The sequence below is a fragment of the Oryctolagus cuniculus genome, chromosome 21 (assembly GCF_964237555.1).
Source record: "Oryctolagus cuniculus chromosome 21, mOryCun1.1, whole genome shotgun sequence".
Lineage (NCBI taxonomy): Eukaryota > Metazoa > Chordata > Mammalia > Lagomorpha > Leporidae > Oryctolagus > Oryctolagus cuniculus.
The window spans coordinates 6,362,134-6,382,452 of NC_091452.1; the positions used below are offsets into that span (position 1 = coordinate 6,362,134).

Below are 20,319 nucleotides of genomic sequence, written 5' to 3' on the forward strand. Positions count from 1 at the left end.
CCTTTGCACACGCGGCGGCCCCGCCCACGCCCCTGTGGGGGGCTCCCACGCCCACGCGGCGCGGGGACACGTCCCTGCTATCCGACTCCTTCGAGCGCTCCAACAGACGGCCATGCTGCGTGTCCCCCGTGGGTCTGTTAGCTCCAGATAAGCTGGGGTCCTTTATCCAGATCTGCACACCCCGCGCCCAGGACGCGCGGATCTCAGGGACATGCTCGGGACCCAACTCGCCTCCCCATGTTCTTCGGGGTTCACTGGTCAGGCCCCCAAAGGGAGCCCCAATTTCCTCCCCACGCCCACCCTCCGTGGAAAGCGGTCTCTCTTCCTTGAGGACAAAGGCTCTTAGGACATCAGAGCGCCACGATGACATCACGACGCGCTCCCGCCGTCACAGCTCGTCCCGGGCCCTTCCTCTTCCCTCAAGCCTCCGCCATCGCACTCAGCCCGCTACGTCATGTCCGCCCGCCCGCCCGCGCAGCGATGACGTCACGCCCAGGGCTGGCGTCACGCTCCCCCCCCTCCGGCGGAGGCGGGCCTTGAGGGCGGCGCTTCCGGTCGGCGGAGCCGGGCGGCCTGAGCGGCGGCGGCGGCGGCGGCGGACGGCGGGGATGGCGGGCGCCGCGAGCGAGGCGCGGTTCGCCGGGCTGTCCCTGATGCAGCTCCACGAGCTGCTGGAGGACGAGGCGCAGCTGGCGGAGATGGTGCAGAAGATGGAGGAGGTGAGCCGGGCGGCGCCCGCGGGCCTCCAGGGGGGCGACCGCGGCGGGGAGGGGGCTGGGGACGGAGTCCGCGAGCCGGCGGACCGCGGCGGGGCTGGGGTCCTGAGCGAGACGGCGGGGGCCGAGGGCCCAGAGCGGGGACTCGAGCGAGACCCTGGGACGGGGGGCTGTGGCTGAGCCTGGAAGACCTGGGACTGGGGGTCGTAGTGGCCCGAGTGGGAGGCGAGGCCGGGGTGGGGGGCGCTGAGGCCAGTAGGGGCGGCTCCCCCCGAGACCCTGGGACGGGGGGCTGTGGCTGAGCCTGGAAGACCTGGGACTGGGGGTCGTAGTGGCCTGAGTGGGAGGCGAGGCCGGGGGGGTGGGGGGCTGAGGCCAGGAGGGGCGGCTCTGGGGGGAAGGTGGGCGAGGGAGCGAGGCAGTTCCGGGGGGAGGGGGCTGCAAACGGGTTTGGGGAGCCGGCGGGGCGTGAGGCTCGGCGGGGCGTGAGGCGGCCCAAGACTGGGGCGCTGAGCCAGGAGGGGCTTCGGAGAGGCCCGATGGGGTTGAGCAGCGGCTCTTGGAAGGTCGGGGTCAGCGTTCCCGGGGGGGGCTGCCCCTCGGTCTGTGGGCCCCCTCCGTCCTCACGGTCGCCCCCCAGCCTCCTGCTCCTCTGGGTCCCGGGAGCTGACCCCGACCCCGACCCCTTTGATTGGCAAGGGCCTGCCGCCCTGTGTGGTCACCTGGGCAGCTGCGGTGTGGCCGGCTTCGCCCTCTCCTCCTCCAGCCTGCGGGGGCTCTGCTCACGCCGGGCTGGACCCCGCCCTGCCGGGACCACCTGCCACTCGCCGTCTATGAATCTGCGCCTTCCCACGCCCACAGCGCTGAGCCTCGCAGCCCAGCAGCCCGCGTGGGGGGCTTTTGGCTGCCGTTCCCAGGAGGGAATTGTTAGCCAGCCCCTAAGAGGGGGCTCGTGTGGAGGTTGCACATTGAAAATCCCTGGAAAACCCTCAACAGTGCATTGTGCGCAGCCACAGAGAGGCCACTGTCGTGGGAGCGTATCAGTCCTTCCATTAATACACCCCTTGTCCTCGGGGCGCTGCCTTGGCACATGCGGCGCGGCCGGGCTGCCCCGCGGATGGTCTCCGGGCGGCGCTTCTTATTTTGGAGGAGAGTAAGTGACAGCATCCGTCCTGCTTGGCTGAATGGGAGTTCCATGTCGCGGAAGAAAGAAAGAGGGTTTCTCTGCTTTGCGGTTGCTGGGAGACCTCGTCGGTTGTCAGCAGGGCGTCTCTGGTTTAATAATGAAGCGATGGCTGTGTTTTGCTCATGTACCAGCACCGAGGAGCTGTGCTGTGTGGGACTTATCTGCTTCAGTAGCAGCGGGCTGCCGCTGCTGTTTGGGTAGCACCTGCACAGAAATACAGTTAGTGGGGGGCGGACAGGAGCAGGCGGCGGCGCTGGGGACAGGCTCCCCTGTGCCCACCCGAAGACCCTGGGCATTAGTGTTTAAAGGGAAAGGCAGATTAATCTAGCAGGAACTTTTTTTTTTTTTTTTTTTTTTTTTTTTTTTTTGCGTAAAAGTGACCTTGTTCCCAGAATGCCCCGTGGAAGGACTGAGCACTGGCCCCACCTGGCCAGACCACATGGTGCAAGTTAACTTAATCATCAGGAGTTTGCTTTTCTGGGCGTAGTGCTTTGAAAACAAGGAAACTGACCCTGAAAGCCAAAATACCTCAGGCAGGGTCACACTTTGCCGAGCCTGTTGTCCTGATCGTGCGTGGCGTTTCTGAAGGAACCGTGCGTCCTGTGGACAACCCTGCTGTTGGCACTCACCGGGGTGCTGCCATGTGTGGTTCCTGGGCCATGGGTGTGCGACACCACTGAAGGACGACATCCAGGCTTTGGAATCCTTCACTGGGGCTGCAGTGACGACCTCTCAGCCGTCGTGTCACCTCCCCGAGCGTCCGTGGCGGGGCCCGGCCGTCGTGTCACCTCCCCGAGCGTCCGTGGCGGGGCCCGGCCGTCGTGTCACCTCCCCGAGCGTCCGTGGCGGGGCCCGGCCGTCGTGTCACCTCCCCGAGCGTCCGTGGCGGGGCCCGGCCGTCGTGTCACCTCCCCGAGCGTCCGTGGCGGGGCCTGGCCGTCGTGTCACCTCCCCGAGCGTCCGTGGCGGGGCCCGGCCGTCGTGTCACCTCCCCGAGTGTCCGTGGCGAGGGTCATCTGCTGGTGCCTGTTGGACAGAGTTGTGTGGATCCCGTGCGGTGATGCCTGCTATGCACCCACACAGCCTGCTGCTGGGGCTCAAGGAGGGGTCATTGCGGTGCTAATAATCACCTGTGGTTCTCTTTGTTAAACGTTGCTGACGGGTGCTAATACTGGTCACCCTGTTACTGGGAGCTTTAAGTAGATTTTGATTTTGATTCGCCATTAGCCTGAGAACCATCTTGCTGTCCTGTGGTCAGAATGCTTATGTGTCTCAGTGAGCAGGTCTGGGAAGCCTTGTAGAAATGTAAGTGAACTTCAGCGAATCTCTGAACCTGAGCGGAAGGCTTTTTTTTTTTCCAAGTTGGCAGAAGGAAGAGTTGTAAATTGTAGAGTAAGGCTTCTGCAAGCCCGAGGGGATATTTTGTGGCCGGCTGGAAAGCGTGGCTGGGTTTTGAAGGCGTTCACTGTTGGGTTTAAGTGCAGCTGTGCCCGGTGCTTCCCCGGCAGCGTTTCAGTTGTGGTGAGCGAGTTCTTGCAGCTCGGGGCTGCGCACGCTCTCATTTTCTGGGCCGCTGCCGTAGTTGATCTTTTCCTGTTCTTGTCCGTCGTGCAGTTCCCTGTTCTTAGTGGGCTGACGTTTCTTGTGCACCTGTTTTAGAGCTGTGTTTACATAGCAGTGGGTTGTGCATTAACCCCATTGGACCGGCAGTGACTCCCTTAAAAGGAGCCGTCGCTTAGGGGATCAGGCGGCTAAGCCAAGCCTCTCCGTTGCCTCTCCCCGTGTGCCTGGTGCTGACAGTCTCACTAAGGATTCAAGTTCAGGATCTTTGTCCCTGTGCGAGTGGAACTGCCCTCGTGCAGAAATGCCGAGGGCCTGAAAGATTGTGTGTGGAGAGCAGAGCGCTCTGGCCTGGAAGAAGCTGGTGTGGTTGGCATGTGAGGCCGTGGGGCTACTGCATGAATCCCAAAGGCTCCTTGAACTGGGCGGCCCCTGCTTTAAACCCAGGGGCTGCTCCGAGGGAAGACAGGAGGCTGGTGTTTCGAAGATAAGATTTGAGCCCTTGATGCTACTGAGGTTGGTTTTCACCCTTGTACATTCTTTTTTTTTTTTTTTTTGACAGGCAGAGTGGACAGTGAGAGAGAGAGACAGAGAAATGTCTTCCTTTGCCATTGGTTTACACTCCAATGGCCGCTGCGGCCGGCGCACCGCGCTGATCCGATGGCAGGAGCCAGGTGCTTCTCCTGGTCTCCCATGGGGTGCAGGGCCCAAGCACTTGGCCATCCTCCACTGCACTCCCTGGCCACAGCAGAGAGCTGGCCTGGAAGAGGGGCAACCAGGACAGAATCCGGCGCCCCGACCGGGACTAGAACCCGGTGTGCCGGCGCCGCAAGGCGGAGGATTAGCCTAGTGAGCCACGGTGCCGGCCTCACCCTTGTACATTCTTATACTTAGAAAGGCTTCAGGTTTTTTGGCTGAATTTCTCCGTGGACCTCTCACTTTAATCCTAAGTAAAAAAGACTTCTGTGCTGAAGGACATTTTCTGAAGCTCACCTTTATCTCATTTTACCTTTTTTTTTTTTTTAATTTGAGAGCTGAGACAAATAGTTGTTTATTCAGTTCACTCCCCAAATGTCTGCAGTGGCTGGGGCAGGAGCTGGGTCCACAATGCACGTCTTCCACGTGGTGGACAGGGCACCCAGTCACCTGAGCCATTGCTGGTTCATTCCAGGGTCTGCGTTAGCAGGAAGCTGGAGACCAGCTCCAGTCTCCACGGGTGTCTTAACCTCTAGGCCAATGCCCTCCCCTCATCCATTTTTAAAGGAGGCGTTGAGATTTCGTGGAGGGAACGCAGCTGAGAGTGACGTCATCTAAGGTCAGACTCTGCCCTTTAGGGTTCTTGGGAGGTGACATGTGAAATGTCACAGCAGGTGATGGCTTTCTGGGCACAGAGGATGCATTCAGTGCGAGCTCATTAATGAGAGGTTTTCAGAATTGCCAAGCTGACTCAGGTGAAATCTGATCACTTATTTAATTGCCCCCCCCGCCCCCCCTTACTGAAATCCCAGCAGGGGCGGTGTGCAGAGTGCCTGGAGTCAGAACTGGCCTTTGGAGCCAACAGCGCGACCTTTGGCAAGAATCCAGTCTGGCAGATTGTGTCCTTGTTGGCAATCAAGGGGGTAATAACAGTAAACTACTTGATAGGGTTGTTGGGTGGATTAAGGAAGGTAGGAATCTGGGAGGCAGCCGGGGAGGCTGGTGAGCAGCTCGCAGTGGCCACTACTGCTAAAATGAAGACGCAGTATCCTGACCGCCCAGCTGGGAGAGTCCGTTTCCGCCCCACGTGCACGGCGCAGTGAAGGGGCGTGATCCCTGTGTTGTGTGCTGGGAATGAGCCAGGTACACAGACATCTGCAGCACAGAGAACAAGAGGTGCAGGGCTCCTGCCGGGAGGTGCAGAGAGTTCTGGAGATGGGTGGTGGCGGCGGCACAGCTGTGCCAATGTTCTTAAGGTGCCACTGAATTATACTCCTAAAAACGGTTAAAATGGTAAATTTTGTGTTGTCTTACTGCAGCTTTCACAAAAGAGAATAAGAAATAAATGACTGGCCAGCACCGCGGCTCACTAGGCTAATCCTCTGCCTTGCAGCGCCGGCACACCGGGTTCTAGTCCCGGTCGGGGCGCCGGATTCTGTCCCGGTTACCCCTCTTCCAGGCCAGCTCTCTGCTGTGGCCAGGGAGTGCAGTAGAGGATGGCCAAGTGCTTGGGCCCTGCTCCCCATGGGAGACCAGGATAAGTACCTGGCTCCTGCCATCGGATCAGTGCGGTGTGCCGGCCGCAGCGTGCCGGCCGTGGCGGCCATTGGAGGGTGAACCAACGGCAAAGGAAGACCTTTCTCTCTGTCTCTCTCTCTCACTGTCCACTCTGCCTGTCAAAAAAATAAAATAAAATAAATAAAATAAAATAAATGACTTTGAAGTTCACGTGAAAAGAATCTCTTTGAGGAGGTTGGGTGTCAGGGCGTGTGCTCTGGGCAGGTGCTTTGGTGGTACAGAGCTTCTGTGACCATTTTGGAGCAGAGGGGTTACAGGATCAGGGCCACGCTTCCGGAAATTAACCTGGCAGCGCAGTGTTGGCTGGGCTGGCATGGGAGACTCGGGCCTGAGGCTGGAGACAAGCAGAAACAGTGCTGGTTAAGAAGCCATGATTCAGGCTGGTGCTGTGGCACAGCGGGGAAAGCCACCGCCTGCAGTGCTGGCATCCCATATGGGTGCAGGTTCGAGTCCCGGCTGCTCCACTTCTGATCCAGCCCTCTGCTGTGGTCTGGGAAAGCAGTGGAAGATGGCCCAAGTCCTTGGGCCCCTGCACCCATGTGGGAGACCCAGAAGAAGCTCCTAGCTTTAAAAAAAAAAATGACGATTTGTTCTAAGGTTCTGGGAGAGGAGGTGGGATCTCCCTCTGTCTCAGGGACCCCCTCAGTTTCCCCTCCAAAGTGTGAATCAGCGAATAGAATAGCTTCTTTTGGGTCGCCCCCATGAGTTTGGGACCCAGAAACTTGGGCCGTCAGCTGCTGCTTTCCCAGGCGCATTAGCAGGAAGTGGGACTGGAGCAGCTGGGACTTGAACCAGCAGCCATATGGGACGCCGGCATCGTAGGCGGCAGCTTTACCTGCAACACACAATGCCAGCCCCCAAAGTGTCCCCGTGTTCCTGTCTGGGCGTGGGCTGTGTTCTGTTGTGTTTCTCTTTGTGTCTTGGCGCCTGGCACACCGGATGTGCCGTTAGTGCTGCTAAGTGACGACGGCTGGTTCCAGGGAAGGTGAGCAGCAGGGACTGGGAGGAAGCGCAGCAGGGTGCGGGTGAGGAGAGGGGCGGTTGAGGCCTTGTTAGCCTGAGTGAGAGGCAGGCAGGGTGCTGGCCCTCACTGTCCTGCAGGTGGTGGAAGTGGTTCGGAGCTCTGGTGCCATCTGAGGCCACCGCCACCAAGTGCCTGTTGCAGTCAAGGACAGTCTGGAAGTGAGCAGCCTGCAGGCGTAACTGGTGAGCTGGGAGAAGGAAGAAGGTACCACTGAGGGGTGAGAGACAGGCATGGTGACCGTATCTCACGGACAAGCTGACATCCGGGCACAGTGCTGGGGACTGCGTCAGCCTGGCCAGGAGAGGAACCCGCTGCAGAGGGATGCGTTTGAACCTGTCCGTCACGTGCCTGGGCTGAGGGAGGTCAGCCTTGAGGCTTATCTGGCTTCCGTCTTTGGAGCTGGGCACACGGGGCCCGGCAGTCTAGGAAGGCTGTGTGCCAGCCGCTGCACGCCTAGGTGCTCGCTAGCGCCAGAACGTGCCCAGACAGGACTTGTGCTTGGTTTATTGCCTCCTTAGCCATGTGGTTTTAGGATTCCATCGTGGTTCTGGAGAGCTGTCTTACCCACAGCACGAAGGCGGAGGAAGGGGCCGTATAGTTTCCTCACGGGGGTGGGGGGGGGTGGAGCAGGGAGGTGGATTCAGACTTGGCGTCTGGGTTACATTACGGAGTGCCAGGGAAGGAACAGTTTTGCAGGTATTTCTGATGGAATTGTCAAGAACATTGTTCATTACTGTGTCAAAGAATTAAAAAAAAAATACATTTGAAAGGCAGAGTGACAGAGAGAGCTTCCATCTGCTGATTTACTCTCCAAATGGCCACAGCAGCCGGGGCTGTGCCTGCCAAAGCCAGGAATCCGAAGCTTAACCTGCTGTGCCAGAATGCCAGCCCCGTGTCAGAGTTAATGTGAAAAACCCAGTCTTTTGTTAACATGCGCTTGGAGTGTGTTTACAGCTGCCTAGCCCAGTGCCTAGGGTGGGGAGGGGCTGTGCCAGCCGGTGTTTGCAGGGACAGCTGAGGTTGGGAGGTTACTCATTCACCCAGGCCGTGCCGGTGCTAAGCACCGCCCTGGGGATGGGAGAGCAGAAAGCCACGCAGTTGTCATCCCTGAGAGTTGTGCAGGTGGGCAGAGGCAGACTTCCCAAGACCCTGCATGTGTGCAGCGTAGTGCCGCCTACTCTCCCAGCTGGGACGCACACCAAGCCGGCGAGGGGGCAGGGAGTGTTTCCTGGCCGAGAACAATGACTCATGGGCTCTGATTCAGCGGATGAGTGAAGAGTTAACCAGGTAATGAGAGAGAAGAGCTCCCAGCCTGGGGGTGGACAGCAGGAACAGAGGCAGAGGAAGGAGCTGGGAGAGGGTGAGTGTGTGCACAGGGCACTGTGGGGGTTGTGGCCAGAGAGGCAGGCGGGACCAGATGGCCCATTTGCCCTGCGGTGAAGCGCTTGGGCTTGATCCTCAGGCAAGGGGCTGTTGGAGGATTTACGCCGCAGGCAGTGCTGCGCTGGTCCCTTGCCTTTCCCACGATGATCCTGCCAGTCAGGGAAGAAGGGATGTGAGGGGGAGAAGACCAGAAAGCAGGGAGATCAACTGGGAGGCTGAAAGATGGTTGATAAAAAACTTTCTAAGGCAGCCAAAATAAGCACCTTCAGGGCACACGCCAGGCGCACAGCAGAGCCTGCTAGTTTTGCTGTACGCATGGCTTGGCCAGGTGGGTCCTGTCAGGGGCACATTTGGGAGCTTCTAGGGAGGCAGGCCTGTGGCACGCTGGGTTGAGCTGCTGCCTAGGACACCGCCCCATGTCCGAGTGCTGTCCAAGCCCTGGCCCCTCTGCCTCTGATGCAGCTTCCTGCGGATGTATCTTGGGTGCTCGGGTCCGACCCCCCCGTGGGAGACCTGGGTGGAGCTCCTGCCTTCAGCCTGCCCAGACCCAGGTGGTGCAGGCCTTCGGGGAGCGAACCAGTGAATGGAAGATCCCATTCTCATTCTGTGGTCTGCCTTAAAGGTTGATGAGAATAGACACACTTGGGTAAAAGCCTGGAAAAGAAAAGCTAGTGGAGTTGATATTATCAAGAAATAAATTACAGAGAAAAAGTCAGTACATGAAAGCTGGGGGCTGGCGCTGTGGCGCAGTAGACTAAGCCTCTGCCTGCCGTGTCAGCCTCCCATATGGGCGCCGGTTTGTGTCCCGGCTGCTCCTCTTCTGATCTAGGCTCTCTGCTGTGGCCTGGGAAGGCAGTGGAAGATGGCCCAAGCCCCTGCCTCTGTGTGGGAGACTCGGAAGAAGCTCCTGGTTTCAAATTAGCCCACCTCCGGCCCTTGGAACCATTTGGGGAGTGAACCAGCAGGTGGAAGACCTTTCTCTCTGTCTCTCCCTCTTTCTGTCTGTAGCTTTGCCTCATAAATAAATAAATAAATCTTTAAAAAATATACATATAACAGCTGCACAAAAATATGACATAAAGTATTTTTTTTTATTTATTTATTTTTTGACAGGCAGAGTGGACAGTGAGAGAGAGAGAGAAAGGTCTTCCTTTGCCGTTGGTTCACCCTCCAATGGCCGCCACGGCCGGCGTGCTGCGGCCGGCGCACCAAGCTGATCTGATGGCAGGAGCCAGGTACTTCTCCTGGTCTCCCATGGGGTGCAGGGCCCAAGCACCTGGGCCATCCTCCACTGCACTCCCTGGCCACAGCAGAGAGCTGGCCTGGAAGAGGGGCAACTGGGACAGAATCCGGCGCCCCGACCGGGACTGGAACCCGGTGTGCCGGCGCCGCAAGGCAGAGGATTAGCCTAGTGAGCCGTGGCGCCGGCCTTGACATCAAGTATTAAGCATAGTGATTAAACAGGATTTTTTTGTTTTTGAAGATTTTATTTATTTGAGAAGCATAGTTAAAACAGAGGGAGAGACAGAAAGGTCTTCCATCCACTGGTTCACTCCCCAAATGGTCGCAACAGCCAGAGCTGGGCTGATCCGAAGCCAGGAGCCAGCAGCTTCTTCTGGGTCTCCCACGTGGGCACTGACCAGCGCCTGTATGGGATGCCGCGCCACAGGTAGAGGCTTAGCCTACTGTGCCACAGTGCTGGCCCCTAAGACAGGATTTGACTGGCTGGGAAACCTGGGGGCGAATATTTAACCTTCTTAAATGTCAGTTTCTTTAAGTGCTAGTCTCAGTAATTTGAGTTATTCTAAAGATTAAATGAAATAATGTTTGTAAAGTGTTTCACACTGTGCCCGACAGTAATAAAACTCAGTAAATAAGTGGCAGGTGTTAATACGGTGGTCTGGCGCCTTTTGACTTAGTGTGGTGTTTTCCTGAGCCTAATTTGAGGATGCTAATGGCAGTTACATTTGAAAGGGCTCCCTGGTAAATTAATTTTGGAAAAAGAGGTTTGTATTGTTTTTCTTTTTTTCTCTTGTATTTCTTTCTCACTGCAAGATTGTGTGTTGGAGCTGGAGGGGGTACGAACACAGCACCTCTCGGGCTCATCCGATTGCCAGACTGTTGGTCCAGAACCCCAAGGACTGGTGCGCTGGCATTTCCTTTGGCAGATGCTTGTTCAGGGGTCGCGTTGATTCGTCTGCTGCCAAAGCCCAAGGGCACTGGGCTGTAGTTACTTAGGTCCTTAGTGACGCGTCTAGGAGTATGTGTCATCAAGGGAAAGCTCCCTCAGCTTCCTGTACTCTGTTCTAAGAAGGTAAGGAAGTAATATTTTATTTGTGATCCCAGCTGACCAGATCTTTCATAATAATATTTTTACATGTTTATTGTAGAAAACTTGTAAAATACACAAAGGTATAAGAAAGAAAAATATAATCACATAATACTACCATCCAGAGAGAAGCGCTTAATAAAAGCATTCTCTTTGTATGTTTTCTTCACTAGGGTGATTCAGTACATAGAGTGGTATTGTTTTGCTTGTTTTTTTTAACCTAAAGTTATACTCTGGGCATATTCTCATTTGTATTAATCACATTGTTCTTACAAGACATGATTTTTTAAAAATTTATTTATTTGAAAAAGTTATAGATGAGGGAGAGACAGAGAGCTTCCATCTGCTGGTTCACTTCCTCGATGGCTGCAGTGGCCAGGGCTGAGCCAGGCTGAAGCCAGGAGCTTTATACGGGCCTCTTATATGGGTGGTAGAAACCCAAACACCTGGGCCATCTTCTGTTGCTTTCCGCAGGCCATTAGAAAGGAACTGGATGAGAAGTGGAGCAGCCGGGACACAAACCAGTGCCCACATGGGATGCCGGTATTGTAGGCAACGATGCTACCCACTGTGCCATAATGCTGGCACCACAAGATGTGATTTTTAGCAGCTGCATAATGTATCATCATGTGGCTATGTCGTCATTTGTGTAATCATTCGTTTATTGGCCATTTAGTTTCCCTTTTTGCTATCATAGGTTATAATGCAGGGGCTGGTGCTGTGGCATAGTAGGTTAAGCGTCCAGCTGTGGCATTGGCATCCCATGCGGGCATCAGTTCGAGTCCTGGCTGCACCACTCAGTCCAGCTCTCTGCTAATGGCCTGGGAAAGCAGTAGAAGATGGCCCAAGTGCTTTGGCCCCCACACCTATGTGGGAGACCCTGAAGAAGCTCCTGGCTTTGGATCTGCACAGCTCTGGCTGTTGCGGTCATTTGGGGGAGTGAACCAGTGGATGCAAGAACTCGCTCTGTAACTCTGCCTCTCAAGTAAATAAGTAAATCTTTTTTTTTTTTTTTTTTTGACAGGCAGAGTGGACAGTGAGAGAGAGAGACAGAGAGAAAGGTCTTCCTTTGCCATTGGTTCACCCTCCAATGGCCGCTGCAGCCAGTGCGCTGCGGCTGGCCCACCGCGCTGATCCGATGGCAGGAGCCAGGAGCCAGGTGCTTTTCCTGGTCTCCCATGGGGTGCAGGGCCCAAGCACCTGGGCCATCCTCCACTGCACTCCCTGGCCACAGCAGAGGGCTGGCCTGGAAGAGGGGCAACCGGGACAGAATCCGGTGCCCCGACCAGGACTAGAACCCGGTGTGCCGGTGCCGCTAGGCAGAGGATTAGCCTAGTGAGCCGCGGCGCCGGCCCAAATAAGTAAATCTTAAAAAAATTATAATGCAGGTAACATCTTTGAGATCTGTTAAATCTGTCAGTGTGAACACTGCTTCACTTTATTTTTGAAGATGAGAAAGTCTTAGTAATCTAGGCAGTTCTTGTGGGTAGAATATCTGATCCCATATTTCAGGTATAATTGTGTAGTGTTTTTTATTAGGAAAATTAAGTTGGTGGCCTGCATTGTGGTGCAGTGTGTTAATCTGCTGCCTGGGTCAGCTCAGAGTGCCTGTTCAAGTCCTACCTACTCTGCTCTGATCCAGCTTCCTGCTGGTGTGCCAGGGAAGGCAGCAAATGATGGCCTAAGTATTGGGGTCCCTGCCACCCGTGTGGGAGACCAGGATGAAGTTCCTGGTTCCTGGCTTCTGCCTGGCCCAGCCCTGGCCGGTGTGGTCATTTGGGGAGTGAACCAGTGGGTGGAAGATCTCTTTTTCTCCCTCTCCAATGCTCTTTCAAATAAATAAATAATCTCAAAAAAGAAAGTTAAATAGCATAATTTAGAGTAACTGATTCTCCTCTGACTAATCCCTTTCTCTGCCCACAGACTGAAAAAAGAATTTTATTAGAATGGCATTTTCTTATTTAAATGGAATAGAAAATGGGTAATTGCAGTCAGTGAGAGTAGTGTATTAAACTGAATTCTGAGACAGGTGTTTGATAGTTCATGTCATTATGGATTTTATTTTTAAAGATTTATTTATTTGAAAGAATTACAGAGAGGGAGAGACCCAGACAGATCTTCTCTCCATTGGTTATGCCCCAGATGGCCAAAATGGCCATGGCTAAGCCAGGTGGAAGCCCAGAGCTTTGTCCTGATCTTGGTTGGCAGGGGCCCAAACACCTGGGTCGTCGTTTCCTTCTTTTCCCAGGCTGTTAGGCAAGGAGCTGGATCCGAAGTGGAGCAGCCAAGACATGAACTGGGACCCATAAGGGATGCCAGTGTTGCAGGTGGCAGCTTTAGCCATTATGTCACAACATTGGCCCTGTCATTAGATATTTTAAATGGAAAAGCAAAGTTGTAAAAAGATACATTCTTAGGCCAGCACACTGGCTCATTTGGCTAGTCCTCCGCCGGATTCTAATCCCAGTTGGGGCGCCGGGTACTAGTCCTGGTTGCTCTTCTTCCAGTCCAGCGCTCTGCTATGGCCTGGGAGGGCAGCAGGGGATGGCCCAAGTGCTTGGATCCCTGCACCTGCCTGGGAGACTGGGAGGAAGTAACCATTTCCTGGTTTTGGATCGGCGTAGTGCTGGCCGTAGCGGCCATTAGGGGAGTGAACCAACAGAAGGAAGACCTGTCTCTCTCTCTCTCTCTCACTCTCACTCTCTATCTCTGCCTGTCCAAAAAAAGAAAATAAAAAATACATTCTTAATCCATTCTGTCCCATTGTCCCAAATATATATGACATATGTAAAGACTTAAACCAAGCAATAATATACCATTTATGGTAACTTTGAAATAAATATGACATTGAAGTATTTGCAGAATTGAAAACTTTGGGGGCCAGCGCTGTGATGCAGTAGGTTAATCCTCTGCCTGCAGTGCCAGCATCCCATGTGGGTGCTGGTTCTAGTCCCAGCTGCTCCTCTTCCAATCCAGGTCTCTGCTATGGCCTGGGAAAGCAGTAGAAGATGGCTCAAGTCCTCGGGCCCCTGTACCCGTGTGGGAGACCAGGAAGAAGCTCCTGGCTCCTGGCTTTAGGTTGGCGCAGCTCCGACCATTGCAGCCATTTGGGGAATGAACCAGTGGACGGAAGACTTTTCTCTATGTCTTGCCCTCTCACTGTCTGTAACTCAACCTCTAAAATAAATAAATAAAATCTTTAAAAAATAAAAGAATTGAAAACTTTGGAGTTAAAGGGTTAATAAGCATAAATCCAGGATCTACCTGAATAGGCATTTCCGTATTTCTACCTGTGTAAAGACTAGTCTGAAAGTCTCATACATAAATTTCTTGAAATTATTGTTAAAAGGAAATAGAATAGGGAAAAACTCTAAGGCCTTAGTAAACAAATGAATGTTTTGACTATTAGTCCTGGCCAGAAACCACTAATAAGAAAATCAGAGTTTAGAAATTCTGTCTTCCATAGCTGCGTTTTGGGGTGAAAGTAGGACGTAAAGAAGAGGACCCAATTTTAAAATTACAGTAGAGGGGCAGCAGTGCGTGCAGAGGGCTTGGCATTGGGCTACGCTGCCACTTGATGTGTGTGCGCATCCCAGATGGACGAGCCTTGTTCAAGTCCCAGCTGCTCTGCTTCTGACCCAGCTTCCTACCAGTGCATCCTGGGAGGCAGCAGATGACGTCTCAAGTGCTTGGGCTCTGCCCTGCCCATGGGAGACCATGTGGCGTTCTGAGCTCCTGCCTCCGCCCTGGTCCAGCCCCCGCTGTTGCCGCAGTTGGAAAATGCATCAGAGGCCGGAAGGTGCCCCCCCCCACCTTGTAGAATAAAAATACTTTAAAAAAATTATAGTAAAATAAGAAAAGTGTAAAAAATTACAGTAGAAACTGTTGATTCCACTGCGTCCACTTAGCTACGTGTCCCAACAATTGTGTGCTCCATCCCTCCTGCAGGGACTGAACACCCCTCTCCGCACGGTCACGGTCACAATGGGGCCTCTGCGTGTCTGCTCACACGGGAGAACGCATTTGCTCCCAGGACTGCCATTCTGGTTTTATTTGTTATGGTTAATGTGCAGTTTCTTTCTGTCCTTCTTTCATTTAAAGATTTATTTATGGGGCTGGCACTGTGGTGCAGCAAGTTAAGCTACTGTTTATAACGCCGGCATCCCATGTGGGCGCTGCTTCAAGTCCTGGCTGCCCCACTTCCGATCCAGCTGTCTGCTAATGGCCTGGGAAAGCAGAGGATGGCCCAAGTGCTCGGGTCCCGGCACCCATGTGGGCGACCAGGAAGGAAGAAGTTCCTGGCTATTGGCTTTGGCCTGGCCCAGCCCTGGCCTTTGTGGCCATCCGGGGAGTGAACCAGCAGACAGAAAATCCCTTTCCGTCTCTCTGTAGTTTTGGCTTTCAAAAATAAGTCAGAGTTACAGAGAAGCCGGTAGCTTCTTCCAGGTCTCCAGTGTGAGTGGCAGGGGCCCAAACACTTGGGCCATCTGCTGCTTTTTCCAGGGCATGAACCTGTGCCCATATGAGATACTGGTGTTGTAGGTGACAGCTTCACCCACCCACTGTACCACAATGCCAGCCCCTAATGTGCAGTTTCAAGAAATATGCTGGCACTGACAAGCCGTGAGTGAAATGAGAAAGAATTGTTTCTTTGAAAACTGCAAGCTGAGTGCTTTGGAAAGAGTTAATATCCAGTGATTCCCGGGGCGGGGTTGGGGGGGGGGGTACTGGTGAGTTTGGTGTGGACCAGAGTGGGAGAAACTGAAGAATTCTTAAGGGTTCTGTGCTCATGGTGCTTGTCCAGTGCCCGAGTTCTCTCTGTGAAGGGCCGTGGTTTATGTGGGAAAAGAACTGTGGGAACTTGAGCTAGTAGACACAGTCAGTGTCTGTCTGTCTGTCTCTTCTCTCTCTCAAGATTTATGCATTTGAAAGGCAGAATTACAGAGAGGTGGGGGTGGGGTGGGGGTTCCATCCTCTGATTCACTCCCCAAATGGCCACGATGGCCAGAGCTGGGCTGATCCAAATCCAGGAGCCAGATCTCCCACTTGGCTGCAGGAGCCCAAGGATTTGGGTCATCTGCTGCTGCTTTCCCAGGCCATAGCAGAGAGCTGGATCGGAAGTGGAGCAGCTGGGACTTGAACTGGTGCCCGTATGGGATGCCAGCACAGCGCCGGTCCCCCCACATTCAGATTTCTTGAAGACTTTGCCGGGTTCATTGTCTCAGGATCACAAAAAGTGAGGCACAAGGACAAGGAAGAGTGAGCCAAGAGAAGGAAGTTTATTGAAAGAAGCAGAGAAGGCTCCCGGCAGCCAGGAGAGGCCTGGAAGGGTTGCAGGCCAGGACTGCCTGGCTCGAGATTTTGATGTTTTTCTAAAGAGGTTTGCCTGATGGGTCAGAGTATATGCTAATAAGTTGTTCTACCTGATCCGACGCGGAGATGCATCGTGGTGGCCTGTTGTGCATAGACGTTCACAGAGTGTGCAGCCAGGTCAGAGGTGGGCAAGACAGCGGACGCGACTTCTCGAGATGACGCCGTACACGGTTCTCCCTTCTCCCTCTTCAGCAGGGCTCCTGGATCCTTTCCCGGGGCTCTGGAGTCCCTGGGAAACCTGCTCAGGCAGCCGGCACGTGGCTGGTTCTGACTCTGGGGTGGGCATCCACATGGGTTACCTGTCCACCTGCTGAGACTGGTTGTGTAGGTCTGACGTGGGACCACATGTGACAAACCCCTTGCTCTCCGAAGACGAGAGGAAGGGTTGTGACCCGTGTGGCTCTCACGCCTCCCCTCCTCCACCTGATGCCCAGGTAACAGAGGCTGGTGGTTCTGGTAAAGCAGCGTGTTGTCCATACCGGTTCTGTATTATCTGTTACACCAGGATCCAAATAGTAAGTCCAAGAGTAGGAAGAGCTGTGTCTCCTGAATATTGGGTCGTAAGTCTTCCAGCGTGTGTGCCTGTGAGAAGTAGGAGACTCAAACCGTGTCCCTGCGACCACTGTTTACTCCCCAGGACTAGTCTGTTTAGTCCGAGCCTGGCTCTCTGCGTTTCCGCGGTCACTTGTGCTGAAAGGCACGACCTGGTGATTTTTAGAGGCAGGCCAGCTCCACATGGAAGGGGTGTGTGACCCCGGGTCCCGCGGCCGCTGCTTTCGGAGGGAAACTTTGACCTCAGCCAGAAGGACTTGGGCGTCTTCAGTCACAAACAGCTGTCGTCGTTCCTCTGGGAGTTGACAGTGGTGCACTGTGTGCTGCCTGGGTTGTGTGGTGGGACGCTGGGCGAGCGGCTGGTGCTTGTCCTTCCTGAGTGGGTTGTACCCCTGGAGACGAGTTCACCTAGCCCCTGGGACAGTTGTATTTTGGAATAGTTTGATAATTTCTGCAGTTCTTTAACTGTATTTTTGGATTTTTAATTTTATCAACCTGTTAAGCTGTCCAGTATACAACTGTTCATTTTTTTCAGTAAAATGGGAGTTTGAATTGAATTAGGCTTTGATAGGTTGTGGTCACAACATACCCCTGGGATACTGTATGCTTGGGCCACACACTTAACCCTAAAGCCTGAGTTCAGTGGCAGGTTGTGGTGAAATTAATTCATCATTAACAAAATCTTTTTATTGAATGGAAAGTGAACTTGGGGCTTTCTAGTAATCTTTAATATAAAGCCCAAACTCCAATTGCACATGATTTTGGTAAAATTCAACTTTAACTAATGAGGTAAATCAAATAGTGTAATTAAAAGGAGATACAGTTGGCCGGCGCCGAGGCTCACTAGGCTAATCCTCCGCCTTGCGGCGCCGGCACACCGGGTTCTAGTCCCGGTCAGGGCGCCGGATTCTGTCCCGGTTGCCCCTCTTCCAGGCCAGCTCTCTGCTGTGGCCAGGGAGTGCAGTGGAGGATGGCCCAAGTGCTTGGGCCCTGCACCCCATGGAAGACCAGGAGAAGCACCTGGCTCCTGCCTTCGGATCAGTGCAGTGCGCCGGCCGTGGCGGCCATTGGAGGGTGAACCAACGGCAAAAGGAAGACCTTTCTCTCTGTCTCTCTCTCACACTGTCCACTCTGCCTGTCAAAAAAAAAATTTTTTTTAAAAATTAAAAGGAGATACAGTTAAGCAGCTTTTATCACCTGATCCGTGAGCCTGATATATTTAAGATATTAATGTACTCTACATTTTTCTCTTAGAATAGTATGGAAACTAAGATTTCTTTTATTCAACTTTTTAGTATAGATAACTTTGAATTTAATTTTATGTGGCGAGGAAAAGATCAGAATCCAAAATGAATTTCCCTCCAGAAGGAACCACTATTAAGAAAGACCAGGCCAGGTCGGGGCAGCAAGTGTCCAGGTGGAGCCTGCTACAATGCGTTGTGTTGGAGAGCAAAAGCGCGTTGAAGGCAACCCGAAGAGTGGCCCAGAAGGGTCTCCCCTGGCCAGTGTGGGCACTTTGCTGGTCAGAAAGGCCAGGAGCCGTCACCGAGGGAGGAGCATCAACAGTAAAACTACTACTTACTAATACTCCACGAAGCCTTGTATCACTCTTGGAGGGTTTAAAAGCAAAAACAAAAAAATGAAAAGAATCCAGCACTTGTCTTACTTTGGGTTTATAAATTTCAGATACTGCAATAGATGAGGCAGAGCTCTCCGTTAGAGTTGAAGCCAGCATTGTGGCGGCTGATGGTAAGGAGCTGCTGGCTGCATTAAGTGTGATGGTAGCTTTGGAGTAGGGTTGGAGAGTTCTTACCCCTTAGAGGTAGATGCCAAGTTTTAAAGATGGACGCTTGGGGCCGGTGTCGTGGCCTGTGGGGTGCGCTTCCTGTGACACCAGCGTCCCGTGTGGGCCCTAGTTCATGTCCCAGCCGCCCCACTTTGGTCCAGCTCCCTGTTTCCCCTCCGCGGCCCTGGCTGTTGCAGCCCTCGAGGGGAGTAAACCAGAGGATGGAAGAACCTGTCTCTGTCTCTCTCTCTTCTCTCTCTGTAGCTTTGACTTTCAAATAAATAAATCTTTTTTTAAAAAGTGAATGCTTGAGATTTGCTTTTAAAAAAATCAGATTCTAGATCAAATAAAAGTGGCAAATATTGCTAATTACTGACCCCAGGAGAAGTTTATGCATGGTTTATTATGCTATCTCTGTAGTGTATTTGAAAATCTCAAAAAATTAAGAGATATAAATAGCAGTGAAATTTAGACGGTTACTGGAGGTTGGAAATAGATGCTAGTGAATTGGTAAATTAAATCTCCAGTTGAATCTGTGGGGTAATTGTGTGGAATTATGGAGACAGACTGCCCAGCACGTAGTAGCACAGCTCTGCTGCGGCAGCTGGACTTTGGCAGATCACTGAACCTCCCAGGAGGAGCAGACGGGGATAGTGGTGTGAGGAGAAGGTGGCCCAGTGCCCGGCGTGCAGTAAGTGCTCAATAAATGTTGGCAGGGCGGTATTGTGCAGTGGGTCAAGCGGCTGCTTGCACCAACCCACCCCATGTGGAAGTGCCTGAGGTGTGAGCTGCCTCAAGTTCAGAACAAGCCAACACAGACCCTGCGAGGCGGCAGGTGATGGCCCAGGCGCCTGGGCTCCTGCCTTCCATGGGGCACCCAGCTTGCGTTGCAGCCTCCTCAGAAACTGGCATAAAGAGCTGCTTCCCATGTATTTTTTTAAATCATATTTATTTGAAAGAGATGCCTGTCTGCTGGTTTACTCCTCAGATGCCCACAGCAGCCACAGTTGTTGGGTCAGGCCAAAGCCTGGAATTCAGTTCAGGTTTTCCAAATGGACGCCAGGGACCCAAGTACTTGAGCCAGGGTGTGCATTAGCAGGAAGCTGGAATTGTAAGTGGAGCTGGGATTCAAATCCAGAAATACTGACATGGGATGTGGACATGCCAACCGATGCTTTACCAAATGTCCACACTCTTATGTATTTCTGATTATTTTTATTTTTATTTTATTTATTTATTTATTTGAAAGAGTTACACAGAGAGAGGAGAGGCGGGGGGGGGGGTCTTCCATCCAATGGTTCACTCCCCAGATGGCTGACACGGCCAGGGCTGGGCTAGGCTGAAGCCACCAGCCTTGAACTCCATCTGGGTCCCCTACATGGTTGTTGGGGGCCCAGGCACTTGAGCCATTTTCTGCTGCTTTTCCAGGCACTTTTGTGGGGAGCTGGACTAGAAACAGAGCAGCTGGGACTCGAACCAGCTAACGCACTGCACTGCAAGGACAGCCCTTGTGTGTTCCTGAACGAGGGAATCATCCGCTGTGAGAGCGCGGTCCAGTCTGAGACGCGGTCAGGGTAGGAGGCCTGTGAGCGCCTCTACGTGCACATGTGTAAATTACAGCGACGTCAGGGCTCTGTTAGGGCAACACTGCTCTCACACACTAACGCGCTTTCGAAGTGGCAAGGGCTGAATTGCAAGTAAGGAGAAAGGGAGTGTACAGACCAGCTTGTGCCTGATGTTTACTGTGGTAACGGGTAGCTTCACTCTAGAGCAGTCGACGTAATCTTACTGTTTCCCTCACTGCTACGCCATCGTCATGGCTGCGGTAAGCCAAGAGTACCAGTAGTCTTCGCGTCGACATGTGGTTGTTTGTAATAATAAGCATTACTCTGTGTTGTTACTATCTCAACATTTGTTATAAACGTTTAGAGAGGCTGTGATCGTTAGAAAAGCTTATCAAGATTTTTAACAGTGACAGCAGCCTGAAGCCTCAGTCATTGAGATTATTTCGTTTAAATGTTTGTTTATTTTAATCTACTTGAAAGGCAGAGAGAGAAAGAGATCTTCCATCTGCTGGTTCTCTCTCAGTATGTCTGCAGTAGGGGCCGGCACAGTGGTGTAGTGGGTAAAGCATCA

The 20,319-nt window shown here is 53.3% G+C and overlaps 1 protein-coding gene across 1 annotated transcript in view; it reads left to right on the forward strand.

Moving 5' to 3' along the window:
* Window positions 1-548: 548 nt before the first annotated feature.
* Window positions 549-20,319, forward strand: part of VPS37B (VPS37B subunit of ESCRT-I) — a 36,579-nt gene continuing 16,808 nt past the window's right edge. Inside the window, exon 1 of the mRNA XM_070066120.1 lies at window positions 549-719. Within this exon, the coding sequence (XP_069922221.1) occupies window positions 609-719 (111 nt within the window). The 5' untranslated portion in view covers window positions 549-608. The remainder of the gene's footprint in view (window positions 720-20,319) is intronic.